This window comes from Lissotriton helveticus, chromosome 7 (genome assembly GCF_964261635.1).
Source record: "Lissotriton helveticus chromosome 7, aLisHel1.1, whole genome shotgun sequence".
NCBI lineage: Eukaryota > Metazoa > Chordata > Amphibia > Caudata > Salamandridae > Lissotriton > Lissotriton helveticus.
This window is the reverse complement of record NC_136068.1, coordinates 1,211,554,296-1,211,574,295: the sequence shown is the minus strand read 5'-3', so window position 1 is coordinate 1,211,574,295 and position 20,000 is coordinate 1,211,554,296. Positions and strand designations below refer to the sequence as shown.

The 20,000-nt window shown below is 50.4% G+C and overlaps 1 protein-coding gene across 1 annotated transcript in view; it reads left to right on the top strand.

Moving 5' to 3' along the window:
- Positions 1-19,676, top strand: part of DGKE (diacylglycerol kinase epsilon) — a 216,656-nt gene extending 196,980 nt beyond the window's left edge. Inside the window, exons 10-11 of the mRNA XM_078654405.1 lie at positions 9,536-9,647; positions 18,464-19,676. Of these exons, the coding sequence (XP_078510531.1) occupies positions 9,536-9,647; positions 18,464-18,661 (310 nt within the window). The 3' untranslated portion in view covers positions 18,662-19,676. The remainder of the gene's footprint in view (positions 1-9,535; positions 9,648-18,463) is intronic.
- The last annotated feature ends 324 nt before the right edge of the window (positions 19,677-20,000 follow it).

Below are 20,000 nucleotides of genomic sequence, written 5' to 3'. Positions count from 1 at the left end.
GCTAAACTGCTGTTCTCTTTCACCCCGCCCCCTTCTCTAACTCACTGTTCTCTTCTCCTGTGCTAATATGTTGTTCTCTTCCACCCGCTTCCTTACTTAACTCCCTGTTCTCTTCTCATGTGCTGATCTGCTCCTCTTTTCCACCCACCTCTTTATTTAGCACCATGTTCTCTTCTCCTGTGCTGATCTGCTGCTCTCTTCCACCCGCCTCCTTCTTTAACTCCATGTTCTCTTCTCCTGTGCTGATCTGCTGTTCTCTAAAACCCGCCTCCTTCTTTAACTCCATGTTCTCTTCTCCTGCGCTTATCTGCTGCTCTCTTCCACCCACTTCCTTATTTAACTCCATGTTCTCTTCACCTGAGCTGATCTGCTCCTCTCTTCCACCCCACCTCCTCCTTTAACTCCCTCTTTTTTTTCTCCTGTGCTGATCTGCTGTTCCTTTTCACAACCTCCTTCTCTAACTCCCTGTTCTCTTCTCACATGCGGATCTGCTGATCTCTTCCTCCAGCATCATTCACTAACTCCCTGTTCTCTTCTCCTGTGATAATCTTTAAGCTATCTTCCATCTGCCTACTCCTCTAACTCCCAGTTTTTTCTCCTGTGCTGATCTGCTGTTCTCTTTCACCCACCTCCTTGTCTAACTCCCTTTTCTCTTCTCCTGTGCTGATCTGCTGTTCTCTTTCACCCGCCTCCTTCTCTAACTCTCTTTTCTCTTCTCCTGTGCTAAACTGCTGTCCTCTTTCACCCCGCCCCCTTCTCTAACTCACTGTTCTCTTCTCCTGTGCTAATATGTTGTTCTCTTCCACCCGCTACCTTACTTAACTCCCTGTTCTCTTCTCATGTGCTAATCTGCTGTTCTCTTCCACCCCACCTCCTTCTTTAACTGTTTTTTCTCCTGTGCTGATCTGCTGTTCTCTTTCACCCTCCTCCTTCTCCAACTCTCTTTTCTCTTCTCTCGTGCTGATCTACTGTTCTCTTTCACCCGCCTCCTTCTTTAAATCCCTGTTCTCTTCTCCCGTGCTGATCTGCTGTTCTCTTCCCCTACACATCCTTCTTTAACTCCATGTTCTCTTCACCTGTGCTGATCTGCTGCTCTCTTCCACCCGCCTCCTTCTCTAATTCCCTTTTCTCTTCTCCGGTACTGATCTGCTGTTCTGTTTCACCCCACCTACTTCTCTAACTCCCTGTTCTCTACTCCTCTACTGATCTGCTGTTATTTTACACCACCTCCTTCTGTAACTTCCTGCTCTCTTCTCTTCTCCTTTGCTGATCTGCTGCTCTCTTCCACCCCACCTCCTTCTTTAACTCCCTGTTCTCTTTTGCTGTGCTGATTTGATGCTCTCTTCCACCCGCCTCCTTCTCTAATTCCCTGTTCTCTTCTATTCTCCCATACTAATCTACTGCTCTATTACACCGCCTCATTCTCTAACTCCCTGTTCTCTTTTGCTCTGCTGATCTGCTGCTCTCTTCCACATCACCTCCTTCTCTAACTCCATGTTCTCTTCTCTTCTACTGTGCCGATCTGCTGTTCTCTTCCACCGCCTCCTTCTTCAACTACCTGTTCTCTTCTCCTGTGCTGATCTGCTGCTCTCTTCCACCCCACCTCCTTCTTTAACTCCCTGTTCTCTTCTCCTGTGCTGTTCTGCTGCTCTCTTCCATCCGCATCCTTCTTTAACTCTATGTTCTCTTCTCCTGTGATAATCTTTAAGCTATCTTCCATCCGCCTACTTCTCTAACTCCTTGTTCTCTTCTCCAATGCTGATCTGCTGTTCTCTTTCACCCGTCTTCTTCTCTAACTCCCTTTTCTCTTCTCCTGTGCTGATCTGCTGTTCTCTTTCACCCGCCTCCTTCTCTAACTCCCTTTTCTCTTCTCCTGTGCTAAACTGCTGTTCTCTTTCACCCCGCCCCTTCTCTAACTCACTGTTCTCTTCTCCTGTGCTAATATGTTGTTCTCTTCCACCCGCTTCCTTACTTAACTCCCTGTTCTCTTCTCATGTGCTGGTCTGCTCCTCTTTTCCACCCACCTCCTTATTTAACTCCATGTACTCTTCTCCTGTGCTGATCTGCTGCTCTCTTCCACACCGCCTCCTTCTTTAACTCCATGTTCTCTTCTCCTGTGCTGATCTGCTGTTCTCTAAAACCCGCCTCCTTCTTTAACTCCATGTTCTCTTCTCTTGTGCTGATCTGCTGTTTTCTTCCACCCGCTTCCTTATTTAACTCCACGTTCTCTTCACCTGAGCTGATCTGCTGCTCTCAAACACCCCGCCTCCTTCTTTAACTCTGTTATTTTCTCTTGTGCTAATCTGCTGTTCTCTTCCACCCGCCTCCTTCTTTAACTCCCTGTTCTGTTCTCCCATCCTGATCTGGTGCTCTCTTCCACCCCGCCCCCTTCTCCAAAACCCTGTTCTCTTCTCCCGTGCTGATCTGCTGTTCCCTTCCACCGCCTACTTCTCTAACTCCCTGTTCTCTTCTCTTCTCCTGTGCTGATCTGCTGCTCTCTTCCACCCGCCTCCTTCTTTAACTCCCTGTTCTGTTCTCCCATCCTGATCTGCTGCTCTCTTCCAACCCGCCCCCTTCTCCAAAACCCTGTTCTCTTCTCTCGTGCTGATCTGCTGTTCCCTTCCACCGCCAACTTCTCTAACTCCCTGTTCTCTTCTCCTTTGCTGAACTGCTGATCTCTTCAACACGCATCCTTCTTTAACTCCCTGTTCTCTTATAATATGCTGATCTGCTGCTCTCTTCCACATACATCCTTCTGTAACCGCACACTCACATACATACAACCACGCATGCATGCACACACATACAACAACACACATACAACCACACACACACAACCACACACATCTATCTATGGCCCTCACTCTATCTATGGCCCTCACTCTATCTATGGCCCTCACTCTATCCTCTATCTATCTATCGCCCTCACTCTATCTATCTATCGCCCTCACTCCATCTATCTATCGCCCTCACTCCATCTATCGCCATCACTCCATCTATCTATCGCCCTCACTCCATCTATCTATCGCCCTCACTCTATCTATCTATCGCACAACAACAGCATCACTCAGGGGCACCACAACATCACTATGCGCTACCACAGCATCACTGAACGCCACTGCATCACTTGTCGCCACCACAACATCACTCAGCACCACCACAGTATCATTCTGTGCAAACATTCAACAACAACTGGTTCAAATATGTTCTCTCAATGTTTCAAGCTTTATTACAAATGTCACAAAAAAAGTTGATATTTCTCTTCTGTTCTTATATTTTAGTCACGATAAACTACACTGAACATAATCTTCACAAAAGTTATTTACAAAGTTTAAGCTATTGCCATTATAAATTACAATAACTTTTAATTAAGTATTAATTATTTTTTTTAATCATTTTTATTTGTAAAATCAATACTTCTAAGTCACGTAAATGCAAAACATGTTGTATTAAAAATGCTATAGGTGTCACATTTTCAAAAAATAAAAGTATTACCATTGTAAATGACAAAGCTACTAATTTCACAATTTTCAAAAATAACACATAAATAACAAATTTGTCATGTTCAGGACAAATAACTCAAACTTTCCTAATGCGAGACCTATTGCATTGCAAATGTTTGTTCTTTATTGGTTAGAGGGTCATCACCATCCACAAGCTGGTGCCAGGTATAAAAGTGGCACCCCTGGCTACATTCCGTTAAACGCTGCTGGACCTATGAAACACAGAAGAACTGCACCTACTGAACGAAAGGACTGTGCCCCTTTTCTCTTCTGTTTCCCTCCCCGCTCCCGCCTCCCAGCTGCTCCGCCCACCCGCGCACTTGGCCTTAAATGGCGACTATGCGAACGCGCAGCGGTCACGCGCAGCGGGCGCGCCGATTGTGCGCCGAATGCGCTCCAAAGGTAAGCCCGTCTGCGCCCGTCCGCGACCGGATCGCGACCAGCGCCAGGACCCCTGGCCCCCACCGACGGAAGCCGACCCGACGAACCTACAGCGCCGCCGACCTCACCGCACTCAACACCGGCCACATCCCAGGATGTCACCGAGCCGCCCCGAAGCACACCCACGGACCCTTCAGCTGCCACGCCTGCAAGTTCACCTGCATCCGGACCTTCCCTGCACCCGCCAAGCCGAACTCCAGCAGCACCCACCTCAAGTGTATCCTGCTCAACACCCGCTCCGTCCACAGACACGCCGTAGAACTCTGGAACCTGCTCGACACCACCGCCCCCGACATTGCCTTCATCACCGAGACCTGGATGAACGCCTCCTCAGCCCCAGACATCGCCATCGCCATCCCAGAGGGCTACAAGATCACCCGGAGGGACCGCGACAACCAGACCGGAGGAGGCATCGCCATCATACACAGAGACACCATCCGCATCACTACCAACACCGATGACACCCTCACCACCGCTGAACACCTGCACTTCCAGATCCACACCAACCCAAAGACCACCCTCAGAGGCACCCTGATCTACCGACCCCCGGGACCACGCACACGATTCAGCGAGGACATCGCCGACTTCGTCAGCCCGCACGCTCTCCCCTCCGCTGACTACATCCTCCTGGGGGACCTCAACTTCCACCTGGAGAACAACAACGACCGCAACACCATCAGCCTGCTCGACAACCTCGACAACCTAGGACTCAAGCAACTGGTGACCACCCCCACCCACTACGCCGGACACACACTCGACGCCGTCTTCTCATCCAGCAAAGACGTCACCTTCAGCCACGCAACAGAACTCCACTGGACGGACCACAGCTGCGTCCACTTCACCTTCAGAAGAACGACGATCCACCACCACCAGCAACAGGTTGCTCGAAGAAGCTGGAACAAGATCACAGCCGACCAGCTCACCGCTTCCCTGAGCCAGCACCCTCCCGCCAACTCAGCGAACCCCAGCCAGGCCGCCGACAACCTCACGAAATGGATCAACGACTGCGCGGACGAACTCGCCCCTCTGAGAACCCCACCCAGCAGACCCTGCAGCAGAAAAACACCATGGTTCACCGACGAACTCAAGAGCTCCAAGAAGAACTGTCGAGCCCTCGAGAAAGCATGGAGAAGGGAACCAACGACGGACAACATGACCACCCTCAAGCTCGCCACCCGGAAGCACCACCAACTGATCCGCGCCACCAAGAAAAATGCATACAAGGACCGGCTGGACAACAACGCACACAACTGCAAGGAGCTCTTCAACATCGTGAAAGAGCTATCCAACCCCAACGCCGGAAACAATGACATCACCCCGTCGCAAGAACTCTGCAACTCCCTCGCGTCCTACTTCCACAACAAGATCACGGACATACACAACAGCTTCAACAACCAACCAACGCCAGCCACAACCGCAACGACGCCACCCACCACCACCCTCCGCACCTGGACCCCGATCAGCACCGAAGACACCATCCGCACCATGAACTCCATCCATTCCGGATCTCCGACTGACCCCTGCCCTCACCACGTCTTCAACGAAGCCGACACTGTCCTCGCACCCCACCTGCGGGACATCATCAACACCTCCTTCGACTCCGCCACCTTCCCTGAGAGCTGGAAGCACGCCGAACTCAGCGCTCTCCTCAAGAAACCCACAGCAGACCCCACCGACCTCAAGAACTACCGTCCCATCTCGCTCCTCCCGTTCCCGGCCAAAGTCATCGAGAAGACCGTCAACAAACAGCTGGCAGCCTTCCTCGAGACGAATGGATCCCTCGACCCCTCACAGTCTGGCTTCCGAGCGAACCACAGCACCGAGACCGCCCTCATCGCCGCCACCGACGACCTTCGAACCCTGATGGACAACGGAGAAACAGCGGCCCTCATCCTCCTGGACCTCTCCGCGGCTTTCGACACTGTCTGCCACCGCACCCTAATACAGCGCCTCAGCAACATCGGAATCCGGGAGAAGGCACTGGAATGGATCACCTCCTTCCTCGACGGAAGAACACAAAGAGTCCGCCTACCACCGTACAAGTCAGAGGCCACCAAAGTCATCTGCGGCGTCCCTCAAGGATCCTCGTTGAGTCCCACCCTCTTCAACGTCTACATGAGCCCCCTCGCGGCCATCGCACGCCAACACAACCTCAACATAATCTCCTACGCTGACGACACCCAGCTGATCCTCTCCCTGACCAACGACCCCACCACCGCCAGAGCCAACCTGCACGAAGGGATGAGAGACGTAGCCGAATGGATGACGACCAGCCGCCTGAAACTGAACTCAGACAAGACGGAGGTCCTCATCCTGGGCTCCTCACCCTCCGCCTGGGACGACTCCTGGTGGCCTCCCGCCCTAGGCACCGCACCCAAACCAACGGACCACGCACGCAACCTGGGCTTCATCCTGGACTCCTCCCTCTCCATGACCAGGCAAGTCAACGCCGTCTCCTCATCATGCTTCAACATCCTGCGCATGCTACGTAAGATCTTCCGGTGGATCCCCACCGAGACGAGGAAGACGGTCACCCAAGCCCTCATCACCAGCCGACTGGACTACGGCAACGCCCTCTACGCCGGAACCACTGCCAAACTCCAGAAGAGACTCCAGCGGATCCAGAACGCCTCGGCGAGACTCATCCTCGACATCCCCCGACGCAGCCACATCTCCGGACACCTGAGAGATCTGCACTGGCTCCCGGTCAACAAGAGAATCACCTTCCGCCTCCTCACCCACGCACACAAAGCCCTACACGACCAAGGCCCGAGCTACCTCAACAACCGGATCAACTTCTACACTCCCAAGCGCCTCCTCAGATCAACCAACCACGCCCTCGCCGCCGTCCCCCGCATCCGAAGAGCGACAACAGGAGGAAGATCCTTCTCCTACCTGGCCGCCAAGACCTGGAACTCACTTCCCACCAATCTGCGCCTGACCCAAGACCACCTCTCCTTCAGGAAGAAGCTCAAGACCTGGCTGTTCGAGCAGTAGCGGCACCCCCCCCCCCTCCCAGCGCCTTGAGACCCTACGGGTGAGTAGTGCGCTCTACAAATGACCTGATTGATTGATTGATTGATTGATTGATTGAGAAGGGCTGAGACTGCTGTTTTACCTCTGGAGAGAAACCCCAGGAGCTGGATCTGCTCTCACTTGAATAGAGGACAAAAGATTGGATTCCAATGGCTAGTTGGCTATCCTCCTGTTGCGCTCCAGGAACACAAAAGCTGCAAGAAACCTGCAACAAAGAAGAGCCTAGCTTACCAGTTCTAACTGGATTTGCCCTGTACCCTGGTGAAGGCTTCTCAGAGAGTCCTAACTCACCCAGGGCTGCTCAAAAGATCCTGCAACCTTGGCTGGTGTTAGAATGTACTCCGCCCCACTCAAAATTGCAAAAGTGGGCACTTAGAAACTTTTTCTGAACTTTTTTCTAGAAGAACCAAAGGCTACTACTAGGCCTCCTCCAAACCGTAGCTGCCAACATCACAATGCTAGCCGGATTCATCTTGCTCATTTGCATCACTGAAAGCAGCTCGACTTCTGGAAATGTTTTTATGTTCCAAAGTGGAGGATTTCACTGGCAGCAACATCAAGCAGCAAGCAGTCGAGTCCTTGATCCAGTCTAGCTGGCAGATTCACTAGGACGAACCTGGTCCCTGTATCTGACCCGCATTCCATCGCGGTCGGCCTTAACTTTTGACTTTGCAATATTTTAGCACAACCGGATACCTGCTGTTAGTGCTTTTCGGCACTATAAATGCTGAAACTTCATAAAATCATATCTCCGGTTTTCCTGAACTGATTTTTGACCTTTTGGTGTCTGTTTTGCTCATGGAAATGTGTACTATTTTTATAACATGGAGTGAGATTTTTATTGTCTTGTGTTTTCGGCTTATTGACTGTTTTGGTACTGAAACAGTACAATACAAGCCATTTATAGAGCGCACAGCTGCCACCGAGGCGGCGTCCTGGTACTAACTGAAGAGGTCTGAAAGCAGTGCAACATATAGCCACAGGCTTAAACGCCCTCCAGGCAGAAGTCTAAGAACAGAATTCTAAGATTTTTCTGAAAACAAATTCAGAGGTGCTAATACATGCTTATAAATGTTTTACAGATGTTCCATTGAATTGAGCCCGACTGCTTTGTTCCACAGCTTCCCATGACTGAACTAAGGTTTAAAATAAAGTAAATTAACTGGACCTGTTACGGAATAGTGACATTATTACTTGGTGAGGTCTCACAGCCATCCCAATTAATAATCCACTTTCTCACAATTTTCATCTCCCATCTTGTTGAGTTTGATATTAGGTGGTATAAGTAGCTCCATCTTTAATTCATAACTAGGAACCCTTTCAAAAATACTCATGTGAATTTGGCTTCTCTATGGCACACCACCACTGATTCCTGCAATATACTTCCTTAATAAACAGTTGCTCCAGTATATTTTATTATCCAGACTCTCCACCCAGGCAGTTTGAAGCAAGGCCTTAGAGGACCTTTTCTTCCTGCACAGCCATTTCTGCCCATTGCTCCAAAGGACAGCTGGGTAGAATTCTCATGTTGGATAGAGGGATGAAAGGTTTTCTATGGCTCATTTTGCATGAATTGACTCAACGCTGCTCCTGCCTACATCACCCGAGATGAAGCTTGGCAAAGTCAGGCCTGTTTGTGAGTGATATGTGGACAGTCACTACTGGTTAAATAATGTAATCGTTTAGCAGCCAAAATTGAGCAAAGCCAAGCACACCGACCAGTATTGATGGTAGGAGGTGCCAGTTGTCGCATTTCCCTACCTTCAGCGCCACCGCTTGTCAATTCCAGCAATTGTACAATGGTTGGTCCATACCATACAGCACAAAGCAGAAAGTGGAGTGTTACTACCAGTGTCTACAGCCCATTTAAGCTATAAGAGGTCAGAATTTAGAACTTGAAAATGATGGAGATGATACAGAATAAGCAAATGTTTAGAAAACAACGCACATTAAAGAACATAAGGCTGAATTAAAGTTGGTTGGGAATTGAAGTTCTACTGATTGATGGACAAAAAGTTATATCTTGTGCAGATTCCACTAGTGGACATTTCCTCCATCATAGTGATAGTATGGGGGAAAAAATTACACAGGCAAATTCTTCTGCAGATGTAGCTTTTTCTACAGAAATTGTAGGATTTTCCATTACCCAACTTTAAATCGGGCCCAAAATGTATTACAAGTATGAGACTAATTGATATGATTTACTACTAAAACATAATTAATACATCAGTTAATACACAATTGTAATAAATTCCTTGAGATGTTATTTGAATAAAGTGCCTTGTAGTAAGACTGATTCTGGTACAGTTTGTTTTGCAACTCAGCAATTTCATAGATTATCATAAAAAATGTTGTTATTGACACCCGACGAAATTTGACAGTTATGTTATTCCATTTGTGAAATGTACATATATAATTTTAAATGCACTATGGAATCGTTGTCCAAACATTACATTCTCACTTTTATGATTGAATAAAAGACTTAAAGTACTTATAAACAGAAACTTGTATTACACACAAGGTAAATCCTTCCTCCTTTTTCATATATAATACAGGCATGATGATGGTTTGCTGGAAGTTGTTGGTGTCTATGGGTCTTTTCACTGTGCACAGATTCAAGTCAAGCTGGCAAACCCGGTACGGATAGGCCAGGCACACACAGTAAGGGTAAGTGGGATTAATGAGAAGATATTGACCACTGCCTGCTCTACAAAAATGTTTGCACACCCATTCACAAAGTGGAAGCGTTTGCGAATGGTTTGTCACACTCTTGAAGAGGGTGGCAAACTGCAAGTGTTTTGCGACCGCAATTGCGGTCGCAAAACATTCTCTCATAGGTGTTGGACTCGCTATTAGGAAGGGATGCCTTTGGAACGCCTCTTCCTAATAGCGAGTTGCTAACCCTATTTTGCGAGTTGCTATTTAATTCACGACTCGCAAAATAGGGTTAGTTCATGGGCCACAGTTTTTTTTGCATGAAACCCATTTGCGCACGCAAAAAAAGTTGTACGTTTGGCCCCAAATTCCTACCTTGTATATTCTGTCCCACGATATTTTTGGCATTATATTTGAGTCCCACAGTATATTTGATTTGATATTATCCTGGATCACTGGGATCATGTTATGCATCAGTATTAGTTGTTGAATGACAAACATTTAAACAGTTAGAGGGGGGAAAGCTTAAAGACATCACCTTAAGAACGCAAAATGTATATCTGAAAGAAACAGGTTAGTATTAGATTCCTTACCTTAGAATATCCCCAGGCGTCAGACTGGATCCGGAAACTTTTGCGTAGCAGTTCCCTTGCACGTCGGTGGGCGTCGTCTGCAGCTCCGCGTCCGTCGTCGGCGTCGTTGGCGCCGGGATGACGTCGCCGGAGTACTTAGACGCCGCCCTCGCGCGCTGACGTCGGTTCCTATTTTTTCCGCGCCAGCAAGCGCCGATCCGGGAAAAGTGGTATCCTTAGTCAATTTTTTACTAAACTTTTTTGATCATTTTTTATCTTTCTTCGAAGTCGAACGACTCTGACGGTGCCGGTAGGGATGCCCGGGTTCAAGCCCTGCGTCGATTGCAACCGACCCCCATCACCAGTGTCTTCATTGCCTGGGGCCCGACCACGATGACAAGTGGTGCCCCGACTGCCGGGCCTTGACTTCGAAGGCTAGGCGGGAGCGGTCCCGCAACCGCCTCGAGCTCCGGCAGTCGGCCCCGCGCCGTTCGAGGTCCCGGTCCGGAAGGAGGTCGAGGGACTGGTTGCGGGGCCGGAGTCATCACGGCTCGGAGGATCGTCACCACCCCTCAAGCTCCAAGTCCTCAGGTAAGAGGCACAATAAGTTGAAGAAGCGACATCGCTCTTCCGACTCCCCCGACGCTCGCACGACGCGGCCGGGGGTTCGGGCAACACCGCCCACGTCGCGGCTTGCTCCATTCCAGCCGGTCCCTGGGCAGAACGCGAAGCCGGAGGAGATCGACGCCTTCCTCACGGCCATGAGGTTGCTCACTCCTCCGTCGGGTTCCGCGGCACCTTCAGGCCAGCGGCCCCGACTGGGAGCCCAAGCGGGCCGGGTGCTTCGGCTCCGGCGCCGTCGGGTGCTTCTGCCCCGGCGCCGTCGGCGACTCCGGTCCCTGCGCCGCAGGGCCACGCTGGATCGGGTTCCAGATCCGTGTTGTCGCCGGTCGTCCTTACGACCTCGCCGGCGGTGCTGTCCATGGACGACGTTGTCCCCGGTCCCCCCCCCCCCTCGACCCGGTTCGAGGGGGGGGCCGGAGCGGCGTCTCTCGACGCCGCATTCGACGCCGAGGGGAGATTTCTTCTTCTATGAACCGGCCCCATCTTTTGATCCTGAGTACCAGGAGATGGGTGGCGAGGCGGATTGGGAGGGGTCTGAGGACCCTCTGGCACGTGAGTGCCAGTCTTATCAGGACTGGGCAGGTGAGCTAGGGGATTCCAGTGGTTTGGACACTTAGCCAGACACTGGTTTTGTCTCCCCTCCTACCGTGGCTACGGAGGAGGGGGCTGCCTTTAGTGTGGTGTTGACGCGGGCGGCCCAGGCCTTAACCCTTGAACTCTCCGTCTCGGCCGTGAGGACTCACCTCCTCACTGAGTTCCTTAAACCGCAAGCAAGCTATCCGGAGCCTCTGTTGCCGTTTAATGAGGCCTTGTCTGACGTTCTTCTGGGCACCTGGTCCAGGCCCGCTACAGGTCCCCCTGTAGATAGGAACGTGGCCAGACGCCACCGCCTAGCTCCGGGCGACCCTTGCTTCCTGTCCACCAACTCCACTCCCGAGAGCCTGGTCATACAGGCCTCTAACTCCCAGACCGCATTCCCGACAGCTCCCCCCGATCGGGAATCCAAGAGGTACGAACAGTATGGCAAAAAGATGTTCTCTCCCTGAGTTTGGGGTTGCCGTTCGTTAACACCCCGTGGCTCTTGGGCCGTTATACCCACTCTCTGTGGGACACGGTCGCGGACGTGCTGCCACAATGTCTGGAGGAGGCCCGGACTAAACTCGCCTAAGCCCTTGCTGAGGGTCGAGATGCGGCACAGTACTCCATCCGATGTGGGCTGGATACAACGGACTCGCTGGGTAGAGCGATGGCAACGACGGTGGCGATTCATCGCCCCGCCTGGCTGAGGTCTGCCAACTTTTCGGCTGATGTCCCAAACACCCTTATGGACATGCCGTTTGATGGCCGTCGCCTCTTTAGCAACAAGGCAGACAGTGTGCTTGAGCACTTTAAGGACTCCAGGGCTATGGCCAAGTCCTTGGGCCTGTCGGCCCCGCGCCAACAATCTGCTGCCTTTCGCCCCTTTCGTGGCCAAGGAAGGGGCGCCCCCACATGTCCTGCCAGCCACGGGCCGCAGACTAACATCCGGCGCGGTGGCGGACGTGGTAACCGCCGTGGCGGTGCCCGGGGACAACGGCGAGGCCAGTCCACATCTACCCCTGCAGCATCCGCCTCAACGCCCACCTAGTCCGAGCTTTCAGGCCCACGTGACGCCAGTGGGGGGCAGGGTTCGCCATCACCTCCTCAACTGGCACAACATCACATCGGACAGGTGGGTGCTGCAAATCGTCCGAAGGGGCTACTCCCTCCCCTTCGAGGCGACCCCTCCAGCCATGCCACCTCAGTACAATCTAATGCGAGAGGAAGTTGCAGCCCTCTTGGCCAAGGGGGCCATCGAGCGCGTTCGTGGGCCAGAAGTAGGGTGTGGTTGTTATTCCCACTACTTTCTGGTTCCCAAGAAGGGCAAAGGGGGCCTACGCCCTATCTTGGACCTGTGGAACGTCATCGGCTTCCTCCGGAAGGAGAGGTTCGAGATGCTGACACTGGCCAAGGTCTTAGCTGCCCCGGACCCGGGAGACTGGATAGTAGCGTTGGACTTGCAGGATGCTTATTTCCACATCCCCGTCCTGCCAGCCCACCAGCGCTACCTGCGGTTCAGGGTAGGCCAAGAGCACTTTCAGTTTACAGTGCTCCCCTTCGGCCTTACCAGCGCCCCACGGGTGTTCGCGAAAGTGATGGCGGTGGTCGCAGCTCATCTGCGCAGGTTAGGGGTTTCAGTCTTCCCCTACCTCGACGACTGGTTGTTGAGGGCAGGCTCGCCCCAGACAGTTGTCAGCCACCTCCAGACTACGGCCGACCTCCTGCACCTGCTGGGGTTCTCCATCAATGTGCCGAAGTCACACCTGTGTCCCTCTCAGAAGCTCCTCTTCATCGGAGCGGTTCTAGACTCGGCGCAGTTTCGGGTTTATCCTCCCGAACAGCGGGTTCGGGATATTCAGACTCTGATTTCGATCTTTCAGCCTTTATCCCGAGTCTCTGTCAGGTTGACGCTGCGGCTTTTGGGGCTGATGGCCTCCTGCATCCTTCTGGTGCATCACGCCAGGTGGCGGATGCGGGCTCTGCAGTGGGACCTGAAGTTTCAGTGGGCCCAGCATCAGGACAACTTGTCCGACCATGTCTTGATCTCGGAGGGCACTGCAAGACAGTTGCAGTGGTGTCTCACGGACCGCGATTGGGTCAGCGGCAGATCCCGCTCCCTACCCCAACGGGAGCACGTAGTTGTGACAGACGCGTCCCTCCAGGGCTGGGGAGACCACATGAGAGAGGCGGAGATCAGAGACCTCTGGTCTCCGGCGGAGTCCCAGCTCCATATCAACCTTCTGGAGCTGCGGGCGATCCGGCTTGCACTGAAGGCATTCCTTCCCTCTGTCCGAGGGAGTGTAGTGCAGGTGTTCACGGACAACACCACCGCCATGTGGTATTGCAACAAACAGGGCGGGTGGGGTCGTGGACCCTATGCCAGGAGGCTCTGCGCCTCTGGCAGTGGCTGGAACATCAGGGCGTGACCCTGGTGGTTCACACCTGGCAGGTTCCCTGAATGCCAGGGCGGAAAAACTCAGCCGTCGGTGCATGATGGATCACGAATGGCGTTTGAACTTGGACGTGCTTACTTTGCTAAAAGAATTGACTCGGCTAGCAATATTAGTAAGGACATTTTCAAAATTGTTAAGGAATTTACGGCTCCCACTGCTCTTCTCCCCAAATCCTCCCCTTCTGAATCCTGGGTCAAGCAACTGGCAAGTTTGTTTTCAAATAAAATCCTTAACATTCAGGCGTCCTTTCCGCCTGATATCCTTGCTAACGATCCTGACACTTTAGCGCCCGGGCTGTATACCTCCTCCGATAGTCATACTCTTGCAGTCTTTCCATCACTGTCTCCTCAGATGTCGCTGGATCTACTACTCAAGCTGAAATCCGGTTCTCCTTCCGACCCCTGCCCTGCTAAAATCTTGGCAAAAATGGCCCTTGTTCTCAATCCATTGGTCAATTCTCTTCTTAATGCCTCTCTTGAATCGGGTGTTGTCCCCAAGGCGTGGAAAAAGGCGCACATTGTCCCATTGATAAAAAAACCTAACTTGGACCCTTTGGTGCACTCAAACTACAGACCGATCTCATTGCTCCCTGCCCTGGTCAAACTCGCGGAAAAACATGTGCACTCCACTCTGTTTGATTATTTAGGAACACATAACATCCTGCATCCTACTCAGTCAGGGTTCCGCTCTAATCTTAGCACAGAGACAGCACTGCTGGAGGTAACCGAGTCTATCAAGGAGGTGACAGATCGTGGAGGGAAGGCGATGCTGGTATTATTGGATCTTTCAGCGGCCTTTGATACCGTCCCTCACAACCGTCTTCTTTCAAGACTTCAGGAGATTGGACTTAGAGGGACGTTATTTAATTGGTTTGAGTCCTTCCTGTCCGAGCGTCAACAACTGATCTGGGTCCCTCCTTTTTCAGCGGCTGTCCCTCCACTGGCAGTAGGTGTGCCACAGGGGTCGGTACTGAGTCCCACCCTTTTTAATATCTTTCTATCCCCCCTGGCTGAACTGGTGGAGTCCTACGGTGCTCGGATCGTGACCTACGCTGACGACACGCAGCTTCTCTTCACCTGTGACAAGAACACTAAGTTCGCTGGCGATTCCATCAAGAGCTGCCTTGAGGCCGTTTTCTCCTGGTTTCAGCGTAACCAGCTAAAATGTAATTCAGATAAATCTGAAATTATCTTTTTCGGCGGTGCCCCTGACACTCATTGGAAATCCTGGTGGCCTGTGGATATGCATCCCCCGTCTTCACCCACCCTGGTTGCTAAGAATCTGGGTGTCAAAATTGACAACGGATTAACTTTTAAGCTTTAAGCCCCAGATTCTCAGTCTAGTTGGCCAATGTTTTGCCCTGCTGCACACGCTCAGGAAATTTCTTCCTTTCCTTTCCCTTTCTCACAGGAGAATCACAGTCCAGGCACTGATCGGCTCTAGGCTCGACTATGCCAATGTTCTCTATCTAGGGCTCCCAGAGTACCTTCTAGCTCGCCTGCAAACTGTTCAGAATTCTGCTGCCAGGGCCATTTTTGGCCTCAGTCGTAGGACTCACACCTCAGCCCTCCTTGACTCGCTCCTCTGGCTCCCAGTGAGGAAGCGTATACTCTTTAAGACTCTAACCATGGCCTTTAAATCCTTGCATGGTAGTGGTGCTGTTTATCTAAGGAAACGTGTCCAATTTTATTTTCCTTCCAGATCTCTATGCTCTGCCACTCAAGCTCTGGCCATCGTTCCAGCTACTAAGCGTGCCCGTATTGGGGGCCGCTCCTACAGATTACTGGCACCTCAGCTTTGGAATAAGCTTCCCCTTTCTCTTAGGAAATTAGACAATCTGCTGTCCTTTAGGAAGGGTCTGAAGACCTGGCTTTTTGGCCTTTAGTCTGTCTGTGTTTCCGGTTTCCTCTACAGATCTACATAGCGCCGGGACACTCTGCCCGAGTAGCCGTGCGCTCTACAAGACACCCCTATAACATAACATAACATAACGTGGCGCAAGGCCTCTTTCAGCAGTGGGGAAAGCCTTGGTTAGATCTATTCGCCACAGAAGAGAAAGCGCAATGTCATCAGTTCTGCGCCTTGGAATTTCCAAGGCGGCACTCGCTCGGAGACGCTTTTCGTCATGAGTGGAGTTGCGGTCTGTTGTACGCCTTTCCGCCTATACCACTTCTACCCAGAGTGCTGAAGAAGATCAGGCGCGACCGAGCCCAAGTCATCCTTGTGGCTCCGGACTGGGCATGGAGGTTCTGGTATCCCGAGCTACTCAGCATGTCTGTCGATTCATCTGCCCCTTCTGGAGGACCTTCTGTTGCAGCAGCAGGGGACGGTCCTCCACCTGAACCTGTCCAGTCTCCACTTACATGCGTGGAGATTGAGCGGCGGCAGTTGAGGCCATTTGACTTGCCTCCTGAAGTCTGTAATGTCATTCTGGCAGCCAGGCGTCCCTCCACAAAATCGGTATACGTCTGCAGGTGGAACAAATTTGTGGCATGGTGCAAAGCAAAGGCTGTGGATCCCCGTTCTGCCCCTCTTTCAGAGGTTCTCCTCTTTCTTCTTTCTCTTGCCCAGCAGGGCTCTGCTCTGGGCACTCTGAAGGGCTACCTCTCGGCCATTTCCGCCTTCTTAAGGCTACCTGATCAGCCCTCTTTGTTCAAGTCCCCGGTTGTAAATAGGTTTTTGAAGGGCATCACTCATATGTTTCTTCCAGTTCCTTTCGTGATGCCTCAGTGGAACTTGAACCTTGTTCTCACTTTTCAAATGTGCGCTACCTTTGAGCCACTTCATAACTGTCCTCTTCGCCTCCTTACTCTGAAGACCGCTTTCCTGGTTGCCATCACCTCTGCCAGGAGAGTGAGTGAGCTCCAGGCCCTTTCTTCTAAGCCTCCTTTCCTTTCAGTCCATCCGGACAAAGTTGTGTTGCGGACGCGACCCTCTTTCCAGCCCAAGGTAGTCACAGCCTTCCACATCGGGCAGTCCATCACTTTGCCCACCTTCTTTCCGCCTCCCTCGAAAGAGGAAGAGAGGCTCCACCGTCTGGACCCAAAACGTGCGCTCTCCTTCTATTTGGATCGCACACGCCAGTTCCGGGTGGATGACCAACTCTTTGTTGGTTACATGGGCGCTAAGAAGGGACGGGCGGTGCACAACCGAACCATTTCTCGATAGGTCGTCTTGTGCATCAAGGCTTGTTACTCTTTGGCTCGAAAGGAGCCTCCTGTGGGGCTTCGTGCCTAATCCACACGGGCCATGGCGCTACTACTGCCCTGGGACAGGGAGACCCCTTAGAGGATATCTGTCAGGCGGCTACGTGGGCCTCGCTGCACACGTTTGCAAGACACTACTGCCTGGACAGCCAAGTCCAGAGAGACGGCTTCTTCGGCCATTCCGTTCTCCAGGATTTTCTGGTGTGATCATTGGTTCGCAGACCCACCACCAGGGTTGGTATTGCTGGGGTATCTATTCTAAGGTAAGGAATCTAAAACTAACCTGTTTCTTTCAGATGCACAATACTTACCTTCTGTAACGATATATCTGTAAGAAACAGTAGTTAGTATTAGATTCCTTACCGCCCCACCCATCCTCCCCGTTCTGCGAACCGATATCTAGGGTTAAGGTCATCCCCTTTCAGGGCCCTAGTTTCATGGCACCAGTGTTGGTTTTTATCATGGCTCTGCGTTTTCTGGCGCGGAAAAGCTGTGTATAAGAACTGACGTAACTGCGCAAGGACGGCGTCTAAGTACTCCGGCGACGTCATCCCGGCGACGGACGCGGAGCCGTAGACGACGCCTACCGACGCGCAAGGGTACTGCTACGTAAAAGTTTCCGGATCCAGTCTGACGCCTGGGGATATTCTAAGGTAAGGAATCTAATACTAACTACTGTTTCTTACAGATTTATCGTTACCGAAGGTAAGTAACTTGTGCGTTGCCATTAAAAACACTAAAAATTATTTGATGTGAATAAAGATGAATGGTGAATCGAACAATGCACAACTCTGTTAAAATTTTTCTGGCATGTGCTTAATGAAGAATTTCATGTTATATCACTATCTTGAAACCACGCAGCAACAGGAGTTGAGCTTTCTTGATTCGTGCCCTGGGTAGTAATTCCTGCAAAATATAATGGAGTGCAAGTACCCTATATTGGCCAGCCTACTTTACAAAGCATGGCATAGGTGCATTTGGGCCCACTTGGCTAGGAACCTCTGCTCATATTTCAATGCTGTGCATTGAAGGGAGATGAAAAACTGCAATCCATATCTATCTTAACTTGGGTAGTGCTTTGCCCAACTGTGCCCAAGAGCTCTTGCACACCAAATTCAGCATCCCACCTCAACAGCTGCTCATTGTTGTCATTTCATTCCATTGGTAGGAGTTAGGAATGGCTGCCACATCACTAAGTGAGCTAGTATAGCAAGCAAACCTAGCCCTTGAATGTCATACTATTAGGCCTCTATCCCCTGACCATGTATCAGGAATGTGACGAATAGCCTGGTGCAGGTGCTTTGCTGTAAATGCTGTATAAGTCTAGAGTGCGCCCAATCACCTTTGAAAATCTCAAAGTCTTGACTTGACTAATTCAATTTTTTTGCTGGCAGCTGATCCTGAAGAGCTCGAAGATGCCTATGCAGGTGGATGGAGAGCCGTGGGCACAGGGCCCATGCACTGTCACCATCACCCACAAGACACATGCTCTCATGTTATCTCACTCTGGGGAGCAGTCAGACGATGATTCATCCACCACATCAGAGCTGGAGGACACTAAGGAAGAAGACCAAACGGATGAAGAAATCTAGCCCGTCACTTACTGACAATCCAAGAATTAGCAATCAGCCATAGTCACTACTTTTAATATTCTTCTTGAACAGGTCATTGTGCTTGAATGTTATATGTTTCGCATCTTAGCAAATGCGTTTTCACTGCTGTGAAGTTTGTTATGTACTAAGCCACACACAGGTATGATAAAATGTTTTCTCTTCTTGGAAGCATATGGCTAAATTGTTCAGTGAAAACTCTACAGGGCCATTTGCAAGCAGTAACTGCTGGATCCAATTTGTGTACATGAATCCTGGACATTGGTCTATGTTTGTTCCAGCACAAAGAAGGAAGGTGCTTAAAAGGTTTAAAAGAAATCCAAACGGAAAGCAATGGACCAATAATTAGTTGCAGAGTTCAACTAAAGCCAACTTGGATTTCCTATCATAGCACTTCATTGTATTTCTAAAAACCCATGACATCGGATTCTAGCAAAAAGCATTAGTAACTGGCGGACTTTCCACCTGAGAACAGTCTAGGAGAAGTGTATTCTCTGTCATGTATAGTCCCTGTGTGTGGGTATCCTGTGTGTATTGTTCCGGTGGTGGATATAGTAGTGTACCAAATTTAGAACATTCAAGTGTTATCAACGGATAAGAGAGCAGACATCCATTTTACTTCACTTTTAGCTTAAGGAACCATTTGACAATATTTGTTGTTTCTAAACCAAAATCATGCAGGTTTCAGATTCAAAACTACAATTCGGAAACAGTATATTTATTCCAATTGAAATGTTAGTGTATTCCTACTTAATAATAGTGCACTGACATTTTTTAAATGTGATGATAAAGAAAAATGCCTTCAGGAAATATAGCTATAAGGATCCTACATTAGAATCCTCTGTAACATTATTTATATATTTATGCGTGAGGCAGAAGAATACTGTTCTTCAAATACAGCTCATTGTTGCCAAATATAACAAAGCAGCCAGGAGTACATGTGAAGTAGACTTACCTGAGGCATTTTCAAAAGACGCTTATAAATGAGCAGGCATCATCCTAATACTCCCTTTGTATGTCTTGCTTTAATTTCATTAATCTATTGTTAATGTTCCTGTTTCTTCACACAAATGTGTATTATTTCCACTATTGTTGATTGTTATTGTGATTCAGACTCTCTTCCTCTACACTGGTCATTTGGCATCTCTTGTCCTAGCTCTAAACACTGTTCCATCAATTTTTTGAGAGTTTGTAGTGTGCTACTTCAGAATGCTGAAATTCCTCTGAAGAAAGAGCCAGCTTTGGACACTTTGAAGGGTTGTTAGAGTCTGAGCGGTGAGGCAGAATCTTGCTCAGTGTTCTTCGGTGGCAAAAATAATTG